Consider the following 22,890-nt stretch of genomic DNA (forward strand, 5'->3'; position numbering starts at 1 on the left):
GATGTCATGAGAATCAAATTAATGTGTATAATATGATTTCTAAATCTCCTCTGTACATATTGGGAAATTCAGTTCAGCTATATGTTGAAGAGAAAAGCCTGCATAGGGGTTTAAAAAAAACTATAACCATTTTGTAAAATTTAATTTCTCATATTAAAATTATTGACATATTTTTGTAATACCTTATTTTTCAAAATATATTCCATCCTACTTCCTTGTGCAGTGGCCCATACCTATAGTTTTCTAGCTCTTTAAGGAAGGAGAGAGGTACATTTTCATATCTCCTTGCTGGGACCAAACTTGGTCATTATGATTATATGATATTCCATTTCATTTTTTTCTTTCCATTTACATTATTTCAGCAATATATGTTGTTTTCTTAGTTTTTCATTCAATTCATTTAAGTCTGCCCCATGTGTTTGTGACTTCTTCATATTCATCAGTTCTAACATTTATGTCCCACTATTTGTTTAACCATTCCCCAGTTAATGAGCATCTACTTTGCTTCTACTTCTTTGTTGCCCTGAAGAGTGCTATGAGTTTTTGGTATTTGTGGGATACTTCTTTTTGCTCTTTACCTCCCTAAGGTATAAGACATAGATTTTGAAAGAAGATTCAATAAGGTGAGGTGATTAATTTGTTTGAGGATAATGAAGGATTTCTCTTTTTGAAGATAGAATACATTGTACTTTGTGTCAATCCTAAGGGAATTATAGTAATACAATTCATTAAGGTTAATCATGTGGAAAGGCTAGGTTTCTTCACTTGAGACAAATTAAAAACCCTTATGGCAAAAAATCTTTCCTTAGGACCTCTTCAGTTTTATCTGATTAATCTATAAGCATTTCAAGTCATCAAATATTTATTAAGCCCTGTGATATGCAAGGCATTGTAGAGTGTCAAGAATTATTGATTCTTACCTATACAGACTCTGCAATCAATTTTACATCTTGTTTTATTTTTTTTAGCTATCAGAGTACATTGAATTAAATCAAAGAAATGGGGGCATCTATTGTTAGCTCTCTCTCTCTCTCTTGTCCCCAGATCTACACCTTGGGACCTTTCAGATTTATCTTTCATTCTTTCTAGTTTTGCAACAGTCTTGGAAGAAGTTGTGTGCCTTCTCTTTTTCTAGAGCCATTCTTCTGTTTATCTACTTGATCTCATCTCTTCTTTTCTCAACCAGGAATTTTTGTCTTCTATATCATAGAACCATAGAAAGAGAACTGAAAGGGACTGTACAGATCCCCTCTCAAATATTCAATCTTTCTTTATCCATTGACTCCTTTCCTAAGTACAGATATGCTCAGATTTCCCCCCATTCTTTGAAAGCTTCATTTGACCCTGCTATCTCCTCAAGAAATAATTTTTTTATTTTCCCTTCCTAGAAAAACTCCTAGAAAAAACTATGTGTTGCTTCTACTTCATCACATTCTGCTTGTTTTTCCAACTCTTTACAGTCTGACTTTTAACACTGCCACCCCACTGAAATTGATATCTCCAAGATTTCTTAGTTGCTAAATCAAGTCACACTTTTCTTTTCCTTCTTAACCATGATGAAGCATTTGTGGCTGATTTCTTACTCCTGGATATTCTGTCCTATCTGCATTTTTGTAACTTTGCTTGTGGTACTCTTCTCATGTGTCTAGAAGCTCTTAAATTCTTATTCTGGATCAGGATCCACCTGTGTGTGGGCATACCCCAGGGCTTTGTATACAACCCTGGTAGATCCTAGGCTAGGGGGTTCAGTTATCAGCTCTATGCAGATCAGACTTATAATTGGCATTTCTGTGGTGCTTTGAAGTATGAAAAACTTTCTATACATTATCTTATTTGATTCTAACAACTATGAAGTTACTACAGTTAGTATTCTGATCTTATAGATAAGAAACTGAGACTTGGATTGAGTCATTCAGCCAGTAAGTAGATGAACTTGAATTCAAATGTAGGCTGTACTGATTCGAAGTCTAACAGATCAGGCACTGTGCTCTGCTGCCAAAATCTATAATCTACATATCCAGCCCTAATTTCTCCCAAACTCTAGTCCCTCATCACCCACTGCTTACTGGAAATTTCCACTTGAATATCCTTTAGACAGTTCAAATTTCAAAGAACTCATTATCATCCTTCTAACTTGATACTTCCACCTAGCCTACCTGTTTCTTTTGAGGACAACACTATTCTTCCAATCACCCAGGTTGGAACCTTTAGCAGTATATAGGTTTCTTAAGAAGAGAAAATGTTTTGTTTTGTTTTTGCCTTTCTAACTCCAATGTCTAGCAAGTGCTTGGCACATTGTAGGTGCCTAGTGAAATAGTAGATAGAATAATACCCCATAAATCAATAAATATAACTAACTAACCATTTACTAAAGCTAAGGGAAGGGAATTGGGAAGATCTGAACTTAAACCCAAAGTCAGAGTACTAAACCCCACTAACTACTTTCTGTAACTATTCTAATTAACTCCTTAATTACTACTTAATATTAGGAGAGGACTTGTAGGTACGGGAACAAAGGCCAAAGGAAGTCTCACAAACTGATGTCCTCTTGGGTCTGGCAGAAGTCCCAGTAGAAACCAGTAGCAGCACAGAGTATCAAGAAGGGGAGAAAGAAAGGGCTTTACTCACATAGTCCACCTGTGTGGAGTGTTAACCACTCTACTCTCTCTACCACTTCCACAAGATGAAAACTTGCTTGAAGGAAAGTCTCAGTCTCCTGGCAGCTTCAAAGCCTTCCTCTCTTCTCCAGAGAAACAACTGTCAGGCAGGAACTGCCTTCTTCAGAGCTCCGGAATCTTGGCCCTACTTCTGTCCTGTAGGATCTCCTGCTCCTGGTTTGTAGCAAAGAGCTAATCCTTACTACACTAGCAATTACTGATTGAACTGAACAAACTTCAAAGATAGAGCTATATAATTGAATCAAGTAATTTCCTCTCGTGATTTCTTTTGCTTTTTCTGTGAAAAGGTGTTCCTAAAATATGTTCCCTGAATGCTGAACTCAGAACCTTCTAGTGGGGTCTATAGGGATTTAGTTTCTTTTTAGAAAGATATACATTTACAATTAGTCCAAATATAGACTACTTCAAAATATTGCTATCATTCTCAAAATGAAATTTCCTGGAAAGGGACAATGTATATGAAAGTAGTTATTGAAACACACTGCCACACTTGGGTTTTATACCCACTAAATTGATATAACCAGCATCACACAAATACAAAGTGACATCTAATTAGACCAATATAATTTAACTAATTTCAGTTTTTAATGTTGTCTTGATGAACAGAAACTCAGACAAAGTTTTATTTCCATTTTGCATCCTGGAATTTTTTTTTTCTAATCAAGAAACAGCATGGCTAGTTTTGGAGGGGTTTTCCCTCTAAATGCACAAAGACTGGCTTGAGCCTTTGCATTTATATTCTGTTATATAGTTTAAGATGAAGTTTCTTGCAAAGGAAAGTGTTAGTAAAGTGTTATCTGATTTTTAGATCTTCTCACTGTTAGAAAATGAATTCTCATATCTTTTGTAGACAGATGATATTAAAGTCAGGCAAGAAGGTTAGATCAAGAACTTTATTAAAAAACATTTCCAAATAGATAAGCAGTCAAGGGATATGAACAAACAGTTCCCCAAAGAAGAAATGCAAGCTATCTATAACCATCTAAGAAATGCTCAAAATTGCTAATAAAAGAAATACAAATTAAAAGGACTCTGAGGTTGGCACCTAACAAATGTACAAAGATGAGAAACATTCTGTGTTGGTGGATATATATATGCATATTAAAGTTCACTGGTAATAGAAAAGGAAATTGGTCTGACCATTTTGAGAAACAAGTTATAATTTTGTAAATTTTTTTTAATTTTGAAAAACTAGATATAATGAACTTTTGACAATTTTTAATAGAAATTACATAGAGTATAGCAATTTTAAAATATGGATAGCTCTATAAAATTTGATCCTGTTAGGTTAAAATTAACATCATTAAATGTAGAAAGATGGGATTATTAAGTAAAAAATTTTATAGACTTTGAGAGACAGTATTACACAATTGATGAAGAGCTGGCCTTGAAGCCTGGAAGAATTTTGTTCAGGTACCACTTATGACCCTAGGCAAGTCCCTTTTCCTCATAGTACTCTTTGCACTCTCTAAAACTCTCAGCTGTAGAGGAGCTTCCTCATCTAGAAGTTCCCACACTAATAAAATCCCATGTCTATTCCTTATCCCTTTAGAGACCATAACAAATAAAAACTGTAATAAGGAGGGGAAAGATGAACAAAGGACTCAGACCCAAATGGAGCCTAAATAACAGTAAGCCAAATAATAAATGCATATGAATAATGTTTAAAATAACTTAAAACTATCTGAAAGTGAAATATAGTTAGTGTTTTAGGTTGTTTTAATGCCTTTCCTATTATTATTATTATTACTTATTAACAAAAAATTTTACAGGAACTAAGACTCTAAATCAACTATTTGCATCCTTTGTAATTTTGTTCCTATCATTAATTAATGTCTTTTTTTAATTAAAAAACAGTATGTAAAGACTGATTATTTTTCACTTTCCATTTAACATGGTTTCACATGTATTTTTTTAAACAATATTTTATTTGATCATTTCCAAACATTATTCATTAGAGACAAAGATCATTTTCTTTTCCTCCCCCCTCCCACCTCTCCCATAGCCAGCGCACGATTCCACTGGGTATCACATGTGTTCTTGATTAGAACCCATTTCCATGTTGTTGGTATTTGCATTAGAGTGTTCATTTAGAGTCTCTCCTCAGTCATATCCCCTCAACCCCTGTAGTCAAACAGTTGCTTTTCCTTGGTGTTTTTAATTCCACAGTTTGTCCTCTGCTTGTGGATAGTGTTTTTCTTCTAGATCCCTGCAGATTGTTCAAGGACATTGTGTTGCCACTAATGGAGAAGTCCATTACGTTCGATTGTACCACAGTGTATCAGTCTCTGTGTACAATGTTTTCCTGGTTCTGCTCCTTTCACTCTGTATCACTTCCTGGAGGTTGTTCCAGTCTCCATAGAATTCCTCCACTTTATTATTCCTTTTAGCACAATAGTATTCCATCACCAACATATACCACAATGTGTTCAGCCATTCTCCAATTGAAGGGCATCCCCTCATTTTCCAATTTTTGGCCACCACAAAGAGCGCAGCTATGAATATTCTTGTACAAGTCTTTTTCCTTATTATCTTTGGGGTACAAACCCAGCAGTGCTATGGCTGGATCAAAGGGCAGACAGTCTTTTATCGCCCTTTGGGCATAGTTCCAAATTGCCCTCCAGAATGATTGGTCACATGTATTTTCCTAAGTCTCTTTAAGCCACTTATGCCTTTGAAGGAATTAAATGTTTGTTATTTTTCCTTATTCCTTATAAGATTATAGACATAGAGGTGGAAGGGACTTCAGAAGCCATCTAGTCCAACTTCTCATTTTGCAGATGAGGAAACTGAGGCTCAGGAAGTGACTTGTATTTTGTTTCTGGTACAGTAAGATGAAACACATAAATGTGTAAAATATAAAAGTATACAAAAAATAAATAGCTCTGTCTTATGCAAGCCAAATTTGGAACTCTCAGGAAGAGTTGGAATTTGAGTTTCAAGGAAAACATAGAAACTGGGAATTCAGGACAGCATTTGGTAATGACAGTTGTGAGCTTTATGAAGGTAATGAGCCAGCTTTCCTCCAGCAAGATCCACCTCCCACCTAACACTTGTTATTACTGATTGATACAGCAGCAAAAGGTTGAATAGAGTTCATTGTTCCAAGCAGTCACTAGAGACGGGGATGTGTCTACAGAGTGAACTTTCAGTTTTATTTTGTTAGAATTATAGTCCTGAAGTGTGATATGAGGTGATATTATTGGTAATGACCTAATGCTTAATGTAACCCATTAAAAAACTTATTCTATCTAATAATTATAATTAGTCATTTTTATAATTAGGTAAATATATTTTACTTTTTTTAAGTAATTCATATATAATTCTAATAGTTTTCTCTTATGTTTACAGATAACTACACTTATTAATCATAAAGATAAAACAAAACGGTCAGATAAGACTTTGCAAGCTATTCAGCGAGTGGGACAAGCAGTCAACTTGGCAGTTGGAAGATTTGTTACAGTAGGGGAAGCTATAGCCAATGAAAATTGGGATTTGAAAGAAGAAATAAATATTGCTTGCATGGAAGCAAAACAAGCAGGTATGTAAATATTTACATTTTTGAGAGGTATAATACCAATGTTATTGCTGCACAGATAGAAAATTCTTAGTTACTAAAGATAGATAGCATAAATAGAAAAAATACATGTAACAGGTTATAAATGTTATATGCATATGTGTATGTTACTCTCATGATACTTCCAGAGATGCTCCTAGCATGAATGTTTATTGCTTTTAAAGGAATAGTTATATTTATTCAAACCCTACTCAGAAACATAGTGGGGGGAAAAATCTCTTTACTGAGAAAATAACTTTCATCTAAAATTCCTTCTTTATTCTTCATTCCTCTTCTTCTCATCCTTTTTTCTGGTCTCTGACAAAGAGGTAACCTTCTAAATTGGCTACTTGGTCTTTTGAACATGTGCCCTCCTGTCTTTTCTGGGCGCTGGCCCCTTCAATCATCTTTTTATTTCTTTATAGTCACTCTAAATCTGTTGGTTTCTTCCTTAATATTTATAAATATTCTCTACTCAACTTTAAAAAAAATCTTCACTTGACCCTTTTATCCCCTTGAATAATAATACTATATCTTTCCTTTCCACAGCCAGAATTCTAATAAAAGCAATCTGTTCATTTCCTGATCTTAATAATTTGATTTTAACTTCTCTCTTATATATTACCAATGAACTTTTTTTTATTCTTTTCTATTTTTTAACCAATGAACTTTTGATTTCTAAATTCATTGGTCTTCTCTTAGCACTCATCTTTATCTCTCTACAACTTTTGATGTTGTTAACTGTTTCCTTCTTTTGGATACCCTCTCTTTCCTTGACTTTAATGATACTGCTTTCTTTTGTACCATTCCTGTCTAGTCATCCATCATTCCCATAACTGTTGATGTTACTGAAAGCTGTTTGGGACCTTTTTATTCTTGTTAAATGCCCTTTCTTTAGGTAAATTCTTTAGTTGCTAGAAGTTTAATGATATCTATACAGATGACATATGCATACATATCACATATTATATATGTACTGTGTACATGTGTACATATATATGCATATGTGCCCATAATGACCTCTCTGTAGATGATGTCTATGCACACATGCATGAGTATGCATATATATGTGTATACCCACATATGCATATATTTATATATATATTATCTTTTGCCCATAATCTCTCCCCTGAGTTCCAGTTTCTCAATCATCAACTGAAAAACATCTTCACTTTGATGTCCAGAGGCTTTCTCTCCATTCTGACCCCTTCTATATCCTTTCCATCCTAGAAGAGGTATTGGCCAAAGGAATGAGATCCAAAACACTATCTTCCTCTTCTATTACCCCTTTCACATCACTTGCCACATCCTCACACAGCCCGAATGAGCAATCAGGTGACCCAGAAACACCATCTGTGGAAACTGAATAATACATACTTCTGGTTAAGTTGGCAAAATGAAAGATTGTAGAGTTGCCCAGATCTCCCACACATACTCCAGAAGAACAAAGAGAAACAGAAAAAAGTTCTTCCATTTAGGCCAGAACTATACATGCACACACAAAAAAAGACAGCTGATAGGGTCACAAAAGGGAAGCCAGCTCAAGCTGGCTTAAGATCCTGAGTGTTGATCTAGAACCATATAGAGGAAAATTGAACTAATCAGAAGATCAGAACTAAACATAAGGAAGAAATACTGTAGGTCAAAAGAAGCCTAAGACAAAAAAGAGTAACTTCAGAACAAATACAAGCAACACCTTAGATGAAAAAACAGACAGAACACAAGGAGAATAAGAATGTCTGCAAGAACAGATGTAAATAGTTGGAGAAATATTCATTGGTAATGGGTAGGCTAAGCCAATATAATAAAAATGACTACTACATAAATTAATGTATTTATTCAGTACTAGACCAATCAAACTACCAAATGATTACTTTATAAAGGTAGAAAAAATAATAAATTCATCTCAAGGAACAAAAGGGAATTAAAAGAATTAATTTAAAAGAAAGTAATAAGGAAGGGGGTCTAGTAGTACCAGATCTCAAATTATACTATAAAGCATTAATCATCAAAATATTTTGGTGCTAGTTAAGAAGTATATTGATCAATGGAACAGACAAGGTACCACAATATACAGAAGCAATTGAACACAGTAACCTAATGTTTGATAAGCCTAAATAGATCCCAACCTTTTGGGGTAAAAACTCACTATTTGACAAAAACTATTAGGAAAATTAGAAAGCAGTCTGATAGAAATTAAATATAGACTAATCTGTATATCAAGGTAAACTCTGAATGAGTACATGACTTAAAAATTGAAGGAAGAAAGAAATTACCTATCAGATATATAAATAAGAGAAGAATTCATGTCTAAATAGGATATAGGGAAAATCACAGAAAGTAAAATGGACAATTTTCAATATGTAAAATTAAAGTTTTCAGAAACAAAACAATCCATTTTAGAAAAGAAACAGGTAATTGGGGGGAAAGTCTTTGCAGCAAATTTCTCTGATGAAGTTCTAGTTTTCAGGATATAAGAAACTGATTCAAATTTATAAGAATTGATAAATGGCTAAAAAACATGAACAATTTTTAGGGAAAGAAATCCTAGCTATCAATAGCATATCAGAAATGCTTTAAATCACTTTTAATTAGAAAAATGCAGACTAAAACAACTCTGAGTATATAGCTTCCACCCATCAGATTGACAGAGTTGACCAAAAGAGGAAAGTGTCAAATGCCAGAACATCTATAGGAAAACAAGAATATTAATGTGCTATTGATAGAGCTGTGAACTGGTCTAGCCATTAAACTGTGTATATATAGTCTTTGACCTAGCTATACTACTACCAGGTGTCCATTACTCCAAAAGGATCAAAGAAAGAGGAAAGGACTCATACACACAAAAATATTTATAGTAGCTCTTTTTGTGGTGGCAAAGAATTGGAAACTGAGGAGTTACCTTTTGATTAGGGAATGATTGAAGAAGTTATGGTATATATATAGATAATGTATAAAAATAGACATGACATATGTAGAGATGGCATATTTCTATATGTGGCATATATATACAGAAACATACATATTTAGCATGGAATGGAATACTATTGTGCTGAAATGATGAAGGTAATAATTTCAGAGAAACTAGAGAAGACTTCTGTGAATTGATGTAGAATGAAGTAAACAGAACTGGGAGAACAATAACAACAATATTGTAAGGACAAAGAATTTTGAAAGACTTAGGAATTCTGATCAGTACAATGAACAACCGTGATTCCAGATGATGAAGCATGCTACCCACTTCCTGATAGAGAAGTGATAGTTTTAGAATACAAATTGAGTTGGGGTGGGAGAGGTGGAGAATGACCAATGTAGGAATTTGCCTTTCTTGACTATGTTTGTAACATAGGGTTTAATTGTCTTGTTTTCTTAGTTGGTGAGAGGGTGGGAAGAGAGAGGCAGATGTTTATTTGAAAAAAAAAATTAATAATAGAAGAAATGAAACACAATGCTGTAAGGGTAATAATGTGTTACATATTTTCACACACTCTCAGTTATAAGACGTCAGGCCATCTAGTGATTCTTATTTAATCCATTCCTGAATGTCCTTCCACATCCTATCTAAAAAATAACCATCTAGCCTCTGCTTTCAGACTCTGTCCCATGGAGGGAGGAAACTACTTCCTTATAAGAGAATAGTATAAGTCTGGCAGTGTAAAGTGACATCATGCTGTGGTGTGCCTCAAATGTCAAGAATTTGAACTTTACTCAGTAGTAGTAGCCATTGAGTTTTGAGGAAAGGAGTGACACAATCAGATCTTTGTCAAAGGAAGGGTAGAGAGACTGGAAGTGGGAAGATAAATCAAATTGATATTATAATATCCTCATGGATACCAATGAGAGCATTACTAGAATGTGTATAATGAAATTAGAAAGAAAGAAGTAGATGTTAGGGGCATAAAATTTAACAGCTGATCAGATTGGAGAGGTCAGAAAGGGAGAAGAGACACATTTACCACAAATTTTTCAACATGGAAGATTGTAAATTCTGGAACTATAGAAATATGGAGGCCAAAAATTAAGATGAACTTTAGGGGAAAGATGTTTGGTTTTGGACATGTTAAATTTGAGGTGCTGGTGGGGCAGCTTTATCAGTATTAGTTATTAGGCTCCCCTGTAGGTGTAGGAAGTGTGATCTTTGATACTAAATGGTTAATGAAACCAGTAAATAAACACCTGGAAACTTTCTTTTAAAAGTCTCTTTTAAAAACATCTTTTGCAGCTTACTTTTTGATCATCTTTATTTTAAGTGTAGAGCAGATGTACAGCTCCATGATGCCTAGGACAGTATAATATAACTGACTCTTATTTAAACATGTTAAATATATGCTTCCTTTTTAAAAATAGTTTTGTTTTTATTTGGGTTTTCTTGGCAGGAGAAACAATTGCAGAACTTACAGATGTGACCAGCTTGAATAATGCAGAATCTGATGAACAAATAACAATTTTTACAGACAAAACAGGAGTTATAAAAGCTGCAAGATTACTTCTTTCTTCTGTGACAAAAGTGCTGTTACTGGCAGACCAAATAGTTATTAAACAGATAATAACTTCCAGAAACAAGGTATTTTACTTTTCTACTATTTCCAAAAACATATCTATAAAGGTTCTTAATAAGATTTCTAGAGCTAGTTAATGTTGTATAATGTAGCATAATATATAGTAAATTAATTTTCTTACTAGCACAACAGTTTTTTGGCATGATGTAGTGGTTCAGTCATCATAATAGTTTAGTGAACCCTTCATTGAACAATAGCCACACTCCTACAATGGATAGGGTCCCATAACAAAAGGTGTACTGAGATCAGGGGTAATCAGGTGAGATCCGGTAAATGTTTTAACTATTCACTCTCAAAAAATTGTGCATGGCATATTTTTCATTTTAACCTATATTACTAAAATTTTTCTCTGTTACTTTCTAAAGTGTTTGCTGATTTCTAAGGTACAAGTGCAGACACTAAAAATTTAACAATTAGATTTCATTCAAGGGGGCAGCTGGGTAACTCAGTGGATTGAGAGCCAGATCTAGAGACAGCAGGAGGTCCTAGATTCAAATCTGGCCTTGGACTCTTCCCAGCTGTGTGACCCTGGGTAAGTCACTTGACCCCCATTGCCTAGCCCTTACCACTCTTCTGTCTTGGAACCAATACACAGTATTGGTTCCAAGACGGAAGGTAAGGGTTTAAAAAAAATTTTTTTTAATATATTTCATTCAACAAGCCTCCATAATACCCTTAACTGAAATTCAGTTTTCAAACACAAAAAAGCTTTCTTTTGAAGAAATGGTAATACCTTAAATGTGTATAATGTATCTTTACCTTTTTCAAAGCCTGTTTGTTAAAGTTATGGAGAACAAACGCTGAAGACCAGTTAAATGTGTAATAAACACCTGGTCATTTTGATAGTTTATGAAAACATTGAATGAAACTTCTTGGTTACATGAACAAGAAGATGGCAGATTAGACATTAGACAACCTCCCAAGACCTCTCCAAACTGACATCATGTACCAAAGATAAAGCAAGTTCAACTGCTTTCAAAATCTAGGACACCCATAATCTAAAAGAAGGCTTAAAAAACAAAACAAAACCCAGGGGCAGCTAGGTGGCAGAGTTAACCACAACCCTTCAAGAGAAAAATCCTTTTGGGAGTTGTAACCCCAGAAGCACAAGCACTTACACTTTTCTAAACTGGAAATGCCAAGAAAAACAGGCTCTGAACTACTGGTGCTGGAGAAAACAAGCTCTGACCAGGGTACAGGACTAAGGAACAGAAGGAGTAGGACAGTTCATTAGAGTAGGATTTTGTACATAGGAATGAAGGGACTATTCAGCACTCTACCAAGTCTAAGGGAAAGAGCACAGAATCCAGGTGGGACTAGTTCTTATCAACGGAAAGTCAGTTGGGTCAGAGATCTAGGCTGGTGATCCATGAATTGCCCAGTGTGGGAAGAGACTAAGATAGTTTGAGATCTAGCCCCAAGGAGGCCAAAGTCAGAGGGGAGGGAGTCAGGAAGTGAGTGATAAAGAAAATAAAAGGGGAAGAAAGACAGTATGTACCAAGGAAGGTATGCCAGGAAGAAAAAACTCAAAGACCTTGAACATAAACATAAATACAAGAGAAACAGTAATAGCAAAAATAAACATGGCCTCCAGGTAAATGAGTTCAGGCATCTATGAATAAAGAGTGATCTAACATTTGATGAAAGAGGACCCTGTGAAAGTTGAGGAGAACATGAAATCACAACATGCTATTCCTAAGTGGTTTAAAAAAGAAATGAGTAATTTGGAGAGCAGAATTTATGTTTTTCACAACAAAAATAATGAACAGAATTAAAAATTTGAATCTCTAACAGCAAGCCTCACTAAAGAAACTAGAGAATGCAAATACACAGAAGTGAAGTAAAACTTCAAAAAGAAGCAAAAAACAACAGCATTAAAAGCAATATGCTTACTGTGAAACAAAACAAGAGAAGGTATGGGTCAGTGGTGGGCTGCATAATCAGGGGCATGATCGAGGAGGTGCCCTATCATGGGGCAATGTCCTCTTTGATACTGCAATAACTGACATTGTTCTGGGAGCCAGGTATAATATGAAAAGAGAATACATGGGGCAAGCCTTATAAGGCAATGGCAGAAAGCACCCAGAGGGCAGAGCCTAGAAGGAATACCTAGGAAGTTTTGATTGCATGAAGAATATAGGGGAAAAAAGAGAACAGATAATTATAGGGGTTATAAATCAGAGAATGAACATCTAGACTAGAGTAAACAGAAAATATGGATAATGATGAGAGTGAGAAAGGGGCACACACACTCTTTTGGAAAGGGGCACACACAAAAAAAATGAAACTCCCAAACCAAGGAACTAGACAAGCTGAAGGAGAAGATAAGAAGAGGGAATCTACTAACTAACCGAAAAGAAAAAAGAAGAGGAACTATGTAACCAGGTAAAAGGAGGAAAGAAAAAGGAACCATAAAATCCTAAAGGGAGAGTGGTATTAAATGAGGAGATCAGGGTGAGGAGAAAAGAATCAGTGGGAACAGGGACACCTTAAAAAAAGATTAAAGTAACAATACTATGTTTTATAGAATAAGAAAAAACAAAGCTGAAACTGCACAGACAACATTAGTGCATCTAGGATAAAAAGAAAAGTGGTCAAAAAGGGAAAAAAACCTTTCCATTAAATTTCCTTAATAAAGGTTAGGTATGAAAGAAGGAAAGAAAGAAAAAGAAACAAAGAGAGAAAGAGAAAAAATGATAACAGTCATTGTTGGAAGAGTTGTGGAAAGATAGGTGTTCTAATGCATTGTTGAGAGAACTGTGAGATGTTATGGCCATTTTGGAATTATGCAAATAAAATAATTAAATTGCCCATACCCTTTGGATCAGAGGCTCCATTACTGGGCTTATACCCAAGGAAGCCATTGATGAGAAAAAAGTCCCCATATGCTCTAAAATACTTACACCAGCATTTTTTGAGATAGCCATAAATTGTAAACAAAGCAGATACCTGTCAATTTGGGAATGGTTAAACAAATTGTGGTACATGAATGTAATAGAATATAACTGTACTATAAGAAATTATGTGTGTGATGAATACATAGAAGCATGAAATGATCCATATTAACTGATGCAGAATGGAATAGAGCCAAGAAAACAATATATACAGGAACTACAACAATGTAAATGAAAAGAACATGACTTAAGAAATTTAAATTTAAAAAATTTAATGTAATAAAATTACCAAGATCAAGTAGGACTCAAATGAAGAGATACAAGAAGAAACCCCCAACCTAACCCTTAATGGATGTGGGAAGGCCCTGCATGTTACACATCTTTTCAGACTTTATTAATATATCAGACAGTTGTGTTGACTTTTTTTTTTCTCTCCAAAAAACCCCTCTATTTTTCATATGGGATGACTCTGGAAGGAGCAAGATGATGTTACTAATGGTAACATAAGAAACAAAATATCCATTAAAAACTTATTTTTAAAAAAGTATTGAATGAATCAATACTTTATTTAAGACAAAAGCAAAAATTGATCTTACTTGGAACTATAGTTACCATTTATTTATGATAAATTTTGTGCATACTAGGTTCCTAAATATTAATGGATAATCATAATTGGTTGGTTGTGGTTCATGTCTTTGTACTCAAAGAGGGAATAAAATGACATGTGCAGAGTATAATCATAGAACTTGGAGAAGGACTTGTATTCCTAGTTTGTTCAACAGAATTTTGCTGAAAGTTTGCCTTGCCTTGATCACATTATGATAAGTGAAACCATTGTCTTTGTGGCTTTCTATCCATTGGAACCCTCTACGGTTCACCTTCAGTTTGTAAAAGAAAACCCGGAACACCAAGTGAATCTTGAATAAGTCAGGTTGTATAAACTTGCTGATTAAGTTAAGGCAGCCTGCTGCACAACAAAATGGATATACAGTTAGTGGTCAGGTTTTGCAGGAATCATGATCAGTTGGATGGTGCCCAACCAATTCTCGTTGCTTTTGGAAAATAAGAGTCTTGCTTAGTGCTAGCAAATTGACTGTCCTTTTTTCATCGATTCAAAACTTTCCAAGCTATTGGGTCCAGTAGATGTTCATTGTGTATAGGTGCTCCCCTAAAAGCAATAGCCAGAACTGATGTGACAGACTCACACAAAAGATCAACAGATGATAAGATTTAGTTCCCAAAGGTTGTCTAATCTGACTTTCTCATTTTACAAATGAGAAAAATAACACAGGAAAGTTTGTATGGTCTACTCAGTCACACGAATAGAGACAAACACCAGGATTTGACCAAAGTCCTGACTCCACCTTCAATGTTCTTGCCACTGTGCCAACCAATCGAATCCTAGATTTCAAAGGGACTTACTTCAAGGATCAAATGCAACCCCTCTCAGAAAATATTTCTTCTACAGCATTTTGAATAGTCTAACCTGCTAGATTATCTCTTGTCTAGATGTACTGAGTTGGATATGGAGGTAAGTAATAGATCCATCTCAAGGAAAATTCAACAAAAGAAGACTGAGACTTGTTTTTTCTGAGCAAGATAACATTTTATTAATAGGAGTGCTACGTGTTAATAGAATGGGTCAGTGACTTATCTCAGTCTAGTAAAAACTTTGAGCAGGATAGCTCCCTTTTTGTAGTTTTTGAGGAGTACAGAAAACCAGAACAAAACTTTGTACGCAGGCAAAGAATACAGTTGGTTACAAGGGCGGCAGCATTATGGGGATGAAGACAACATGATTGGTTAGAGAGTTAAGGCATGAGGAACAATATTGGGTTGGAAGTTGGGAATGAGGGACTAGCAGTAAATCCCTCCTATAACTAAAAAATGTTCACTAGGCCACCTGCAAGGTCCAAAATAATAACAAATGAGTCATCTTTAAAGGAAGCTTGGTGGTGTAAAGGTAGACCCGGCTACCTGAAGTCTGCACTCATTCTTCATGGATAGCGGATTTCATTGAGACAAAAGAAAAGAACAGTGATTCATAGAGAACGGAATTTCAAAATTTTCAAGCCAGCTCAATTTCTGCATTAAGTTCAGAGACTATGACTTAGGCAGAGGACAAAATCAGTTAAATGTAAAGAGGATCAATAAAAAAATGATACAGAATCAATTTAACTTTCTTTGGCCTAAGTTAATTTCATCAGGGAATTTGGAGCATCACCCTGAAGCAAGTGACTGAATTTTGCTTTATTCCTTAGTTTTGTGGAACTTATGTTATATCCAGATGCTTATGTTAAATGGTCTGCATATGGAGATAGGAAAGATTTCTTAGGATCAGAGTATTTAGAGCTAAGGAGGACCTGAAGAATCAGGTATCAAAACATGTGGCCTGAAGTACTCCAAGGGCCACCCGAACCAGATTAAAATGTAATTGGAAAACACTTAACAAAATAAATAAATATGTGATAGGGCACAGCACATTTATAAGTGGTTTTCTGAGTCAGAATGGACCAGCAGGAATTATTTTCTTTGATCTAGTCCAACATTCACATTTCACAGTTGAGGAAGCTGAGGCCCACAGGTGAAGTGACTTGTTTGGACAAATCACAGAGGTAAAAGCTAGAGTTCAAGTCCAGGTCCTTTCACACAAAGTTCAAGAGTCTTTCGACTATACCATACTTAGTCATTTTAATTATTTATTACTTATTCCCTTTCCCTGCAAATTCTTTGTCTTGGATAACTTCATGGGTCTGTGGGTGTACCGAGCAGTTCACTTTAATGGTTCCAGTGTCCATTTCGTTAGCCACTGCTGGCACTTTACCCACTGCTCCTCGGACTTGTAGACCTTGCTTCTCTGGGGACTTTGTCTTGATTGATATTGGAAGGAAAATGGGAGTTGGAATGGATCTTTCTCTAAGGCCCTGTCAAGCACCTGGGTAAATCCAGACCCCTCCCTAATTCTTCCTTGGAGATCAGGAAGATAAATAAGGGTCCACGGTTTTGTCTCCTGTCCCTCTCTCCCCTTTAGGGTCCATGGACTGAGAGGAGTCTTTGGTTCTTGTGCTCAGAAGGGGGTCAGGATTGGTATAGACACTGCTGGTGTGCCCCCACTCCAGCAGAAAGCTGAGCTGAAGGCCTGGGAACCTGTGGTATAGGCTATAGTGGTCACAACCTCCTCTCCTGTGCAGGGAAAGCTGTGCCCCACAGCACAACAAACATCTTGGGGCCTTGGCACTCACTCAGTAGAGCTGAACATACATGTGCCCATCACACCCTGGCACTGACAGCTCCTCTGCCCCTTTTGGTTCTACAGCTTGGACCCCCCTATTAGAGAGAAAGGGGTCACCAGGGATGGATTGATCCTGTTTCAAGCACCATCCCCTCCTTCCTTTCTTCCTTTGAGTCTGCCCTCCTCCTGTCTAATAGCTTAAATACCTTCAAATAAATAAATCCTAAGGTGGAAGCAGCCCCCCCCCCCAAAATGACTCTAATCTTTTCTTCTTTGGGTCTGATAGAATTGGCCTTCAGGAATTGTAGGTGGCCTCTTTAGGGTCAATAACCAAATTCATGTCCCAATGAGTAAACTAGGTTACATCTGTCTGGTCTCTATACCCTCCAGCAACTGAGCTGGATCCCCTTTGTGGGGATCCACAGACATATAACATTGTGATGAAGATTCAGTTATCCTTAATATTTTCTTTGGTGATAAATGACTGACTGCTGGTACACATATGTGGTTTTCTAAGTCAATATATGACCTGCAGGGACTCTTTTCTTTGATAGCAATATTTTACAGTTAAGCAAGTTGAGGCCAACAGAGGTGAAGTGACTTGTTTGGACAAATCACAGAGGTGGTAAATGGTAAAGCTAGAATTCAAATCTGGCCCCCAGTAAATACCAGAGTTCCTATGTCCAAGAGCCAGACCCATACTTGCCCCATTCAAGGGCATCTTGAGTTTTTGGGGGTGAGTTAGACTGTTTCCACCAATATTAGGATTTTCTCAAAAACCCCTGACTTTCTTTATGGCCAAGACGGTGAACCATGCCACCTGTCTCCTGACAGAAAAATGAAGAACTCAAGATGCAGATGAGATATACATTTTTAAAGGCATGAGCAATATGGGAATTTGTTTGGCTTTACTGTGCATGTTAGTTTTGGGTTTTATTACACACACCCCCAATATGGGAGGGGGAGGAGTAGGAGGGAAAGAAAATAAATGGTTTCCTAATTTAAAAAACTTTCCATTGATCACTTTGTTATGAGCCCTGTCATTCAATGACTTCACTGAACCTTCTTGAATCTATTAGTTGTTTTAGCTTATGCCTTCTCTAGGGAGAAATGGTGTTGTGAGTTCACTCTGTGTGAAATTGATTTGTTCTCAAACTAGTATCCAATCAACCTCTGGTTCTAATGTCTCTTGTTTGGTGAATAGGGTCTGTGGTCCTTCTCCTCCCTGCCCCTCCCATTCCTGTAAAAATCTTCATTGTGATTTGACTAAATGGACTTCTCTTGGCTTTCATTAATAAAAATTGATGGTTTCCAAGGATTTGGGCCAGCTGGTCCTTTCTAGCTCTAAAAGTTGTGTGATCCTATGTGGACAAAAGAAGACACTATCAGTGGGGTCTGTCTCTTTCCTTCCCCCAAAATAGATATCCATCTTCTCTCCTTTCCTTTTTTACTTCTTTTCTCTCCCGTATTTTCCTCCTTTGTTCCTTCCTCCCCTTCATACAAAAGGTCTCATATGTTCAGAAAGCATTCCCTTTTCAGCTCTGCATTTTAGAATCTTAAACTTCTTTCAAAGCTCAACTCAGGTGCCATTTCTAAATTAGGCCTTTCCTCTTCCCAAAATATTGTTATAACAATTTAAAATGGTTTTGAGCATTACATTGTTGTAGAGAGTGGGAGCCATAAACTGTGATAATTAAAATGTTTTGGGAGCAAGGGAAATATATATAACAATTATGACCGCTGAAATATGTTTTCTACTGTGTCTTGGGTTTACATAAATATAAGATGGTCGCCAGGGAATATATTCCCAATTTATGAATATGCCCAAGCCAACTGGGTTTTATAGAGAAATTTAATTTATAATACACTGATTAATCAATAGAAAAAGAGAGAAAGTAAGAAAGGAATAAGAATGAAGGGTCTCAAGCCAATAAGGCCTAGACCTCAGTCCTAAGAGATAAATCAGTCAGTTGGTTTTATCACTCACCCAAGATCTCTCTAGGTAAGGCTTCTCATGCCAACCTCAGGCTCCACCTTCAAGAGAGCCTCCTTTCAAGAAATGTTTCCAGAGAATTCTCCTGACTCCTCCTGAGTTCTCCTTCCACAGCCTCCTTCAAGACCTCTCCAGGAGCTCTCCCTCCAGGACCTCTCTCCTCTCAGACCTCCTTCAGAGCAAAAAACCTCCTCAGAGCAAAACCTCCTCAGACCCCGCTATCTTTTAAGCCAACAATTTAAGTTCCCTCCCCTCAGTTCTCACATCTACCAATAACTGTTGTAAAGATTAAAATTTAGGGGAAACGGGGAGAGTGAGGCAGGTAGAAATTAGTTTCTCTCTGCAAGGAGTATTATATTTTTTAGAGGTTTATTAAAGGCTAAAGATTAAAGAATATACAAGTAAGAAACATGTGCCTAGGCCAGAGGCCTAGACAAAATAACCTCACATCACGCAAGAGACGAGCCTGCTCCAAAACGGAAGTCCAAAAAGAGCCAAGACCCCTCAAAAGCCTTTGAATCAGCTTAAATGCCTTCTCAATCTCGGCCCAGGTGAGATTACAAGGCATCCTGGGGAAGTGGAGCAAAGGCTCATGGGGATTGTAGTCCTGTATTCGAGTCTATTTTTTACACTGTCGATGTCTCCCCTGTGCCAATGGTGGCTCTAGCTTAACCCAGGACCTCCCAGAGGTCTGTTTCCTTTGCACATGTCTGTTGAAGGTCATATTCTCAAATAATTAAATCTTGATCTTTGCTGCAGCCCTTCCTAAATCCTGTTACTCTGAGTAGGGTGGAGATTGTAGTTTCCAAGACCTGGTTCTGTCATTTCAAGTATCTCTATTGTATCAATTCTAAAATCAATCATGACTCAAAGAACTTCCTGTTCTATGCTTAAGCATAGGTCAAAGCCCTTTCCATTGTTTAGCAAAAGGTTTCTGTCCTAAAGTAGTCTTAAGTAGGGAGGAGAAGGATCCTCCCATGCCAAGGAGTTTCACATTCCAATAGAGTTCTTACTATCAGTAGGAAATTTTTTTCAAGTATGAAATTTCCCAATGGTGAAATTTCCAACATTCATAAGTCTAAGAAATTTTAAGGTTTACAATATACTCCTTCTGTCTTGAAATTACTTTGAATTACTCTGTATTTTCTTACCTATGTATTTTATTCCCCTAAGTTCCTTAAAGGTAGAAACTGGTTTGTTTTGTGTGTGTGTGTATCCTCAGTCCCTAGCATAGTGTCTTGTACGTGATAGGTGCTTAATAAATGGTTTTTTGAGCCAGATTAATTTCCTTCTCACTTTCTTTTTCTCTCCTTTCCTTTCTTTCACCCTCTCTCCTTTCCTTGTCTCCTCTTCCCTTCTCCTTCCTTCCCTCTCTCCCTCATAGATTGTTTCTAAATTTTTTTCTGCTCTTCTTTCTGTGCCTTAACCCTGCTATTCCACAACCTAATCTTCCTTTCGGCCCATAATTTGGTTCTTCAGGTCTAACTAGATTGAGGCCTGCTCTATTAGGAGTCACTTTGAGGGCCAGGCTGGGTAGGTAAGAAAATGAGCTTTCCCTAGACCTAGCAGGGAAGCCTCAATGTATAGTAGAAGATGGGGCTTAAAGTTAGAAGATCTGGGTTTAAGTCCTATTTTTATTAGGTCCATAGCATGTAATTTTTATCTCTAAAATATAGCTAATAATCTCTATTTTGCCTACCTTTCCAAATTGACTACCTCCCCCCCCCAAAAAATTGTTTACCTTTCCTTGGGAGAATCAGGTAAGAAAATGAAATGAAAGTTCTTCATGTTCTTGAACCATACACAAGTCTGAGGTATTTTTATTATGCTTAAAATGGGAAAGGACCATAAGATTCAACCAGGACCATTAGTATAAGGCAAATTCCCAGGAACATGGGCACTTGTCATGCCCTTTATAAGTATTTGATTCTTTCCTTCTCCACCCACAATCCACAACCCTGGTTTTCCCATTCAGATCATACCTGAGGCAAGGGGAAATTGGGGGTAGGTGTCTAGATAAGACTCTTATTTATAAAGACCTAGAGTACTTTATGCCTGTGTAATGAATTTTAGGGACTGACTTTTCCTGTAACCTTTGGGAAATTAGCACTGAATTAGTGCTGATTCCAGCAATGCCTAATGGTGCTACCAAAAAACAAGTCTGGGTATAAATGTTTCAGAATGCTTCTTAATTCTATGCAGTATGACAGATGGAGCTTTATCAAATGTTCCTGAGAGCTAACTATAGTGTTTTGCATAATCCTAGTTCCCTGTCATCCTACTGTTGTAATAAAGCTGACAAGGATTGAAGACAGTGGTGATCTTGGGACAATATATGCCTTTATTTGATTTAAGAGCAGCTTCCTGGGAAGTGGAAAGTTGGTACACACTTGATTTTTTTTCCATAAACTATTATATAGCAAATGGATCCTCTGGTAAGACTTGTGGGATTTTTGTGGAAAATGTTGGTCCCTTGCTGATGGTCAAGAGAAATGTAGATACTATATCCTTGTGTATATGGGAGGTGCCCCCTTTCCCATTCATAGTATATCTTTTCATCTTGGGTTCCAAAGACATAGAAAACTATTAAGTTAAATTGTGCAAAATAAACAAGAGCCACGAATCTTGGTAAGTATTTAGTTAGATAATGATTTGGAAGTGTACTAGATTTGACAATGATATGGTCATTCTTTAAAAGTAACTTTTCTAAAAGTTCTCTGTCCCAAAAAGTTATGTTTCTATTCTACAATAGCAATTAGATGAGACATAGAGAATGCATGAAGCATGTTCCTAAAGACCTTATCTTTAGGCCAGGAAAATTCTAATGGCCTACTTGAAGGTATCTGCCCCCACAATAGATAACTTTATGAGATTAGGAGTAATCAAGTAAGGACTGACTTGAACTTTGTGATGCATGATTGTATAATTAGAATTCATTTAAAAAGAATACCTTTTTTCAGTTAAATCATAATGTGGGCAATAATTTTGGGAAAACTTAATTTAAGCACTGATAAGATTTGTTGTTTCAGGAAAAAAAAATCTATTGTACCCTATGTAAATGGGTTAGTTTTTTTGATTCATCTTATAAGGATCAATCCATTTCTTCTTGGTAGAGAAAAAAATACATAATGACTTCCCAGAATTTTTGGCTTGAACATTTACTTTTCAAGTGTGTACTTGATCATTTTTATATTTGGGGTTTGTTCTCGTTGAAGAAAAAAAAAAATCTCAGTAGGTAACCCTGAAGCATTTGAGGAAGTCTCCAAGCAGATTGTTAGAGTACTAGAAGGCGATAACAACTCACTGTAAAACCAAAGAGGTGTAACTACAGATTCAAAGATATTAATATTTGGTATGGAACAATATTTTTCATCTAAGTCCCTTCTAGGTACCTGAGAGATTCAGTTTCATAAATTAGTGGATTCTTTTGTAGACATTGGGATTAGGTCATGGATAAAAGGAAAGCAGTATGTAAGGCTGCATGGCACAGTTAAAAGAACATTAGATTTGGATACAGATTATGTGTTTACATCTAAACTTGACTCTCAGTGTGACTTTGGACAAATCAATTAACTTCTGTGTCTCATCTAAAAAATGAGGAAGTTAGACTAGATAACCTTTAAACTCTCATTTTATTGGGCAAGTTTGATCTTACTGCCAATTATGAATTCATTGAGGATACAATAACCAGAAAAATTCTCCATTTTCCTCCACAAGATGATAGAAACCCCTGCATGGAAAGTGAATGGATAGACAAATTTCCTGTGTAAAATTTTTTAGGGTATCCAGTTCTGAACCTCAAAAGCACAAAGAAGATCATTGAACTGAGAGTTACGAAACCTGGTTTTTAGTCCCAGTTTCCCTACTATAAAGGCAATAGATTAAAGAAGTCCCTGATCAAATTGGAGATTTGACCTAAACAACCCAATAACATAATATAGAATGAAGGCAATTGATGGGACATAGGGAATTTCTAGC

The 22,890-nt window shown here is 36.2% G+C and overlaps 1 protein-coding gene across 7 annotated transcripts in view; it reads left to right on the forward strand.

Moving 5' to 3' along the window:
- The window catches only part of CTNNAL1 (catenin alpha like 1), a 97,362-nt gene that overhangs the window by 13,354 nt on the left and 61,118 nt on the right, over window positions 1-22,890 (forward strand). For 4 of the 7 annotated variants that reach the window (XM_056805894.1, XM_056805889.1, XM_056805890.1 and 1 more), the window contains 3 exons: window positions 4,231-4,309; window positions 6,030-6,219; window positions 10,611-10,798. In XM_056805894.1, coding sequence (XP_056661872.1) covers window positions 6,201-6,219; window positions 10,611-10,798 — 207 coding nt within the window. In that variant the 5' untranslated portion in view covers window positions 4,231-4,309; window positions 6,030-6,200. The remainder of the gene's footprint in view (window positions 1-4,230; window positions 4,310-6,029; window positions 6,220-10,610; window positions 10,799-22,890) is intronic. The other 3 variants (XM_007498978.3, XM_056805892.1, XM_056805891.1) reach the window with 1 other exon arrangement.

The sequence above is a fragment of the Monodelphis domestica genome, chromosome 7, assembly GCF_027887165.1.
Source record: "Monodelphis domestica isolate mMonDom1 chromosome 7, mMonDom1.pri, whole genome shotgun sequence".
In the NCBI taxonomy this organism is placed as follows: domain Eukaryota; kingdom Metazoa; phylum Chordata; class Mammalia; order Didelphimorphia; family Didelphidae; genus Monodelphis; species Monodelphis domestica.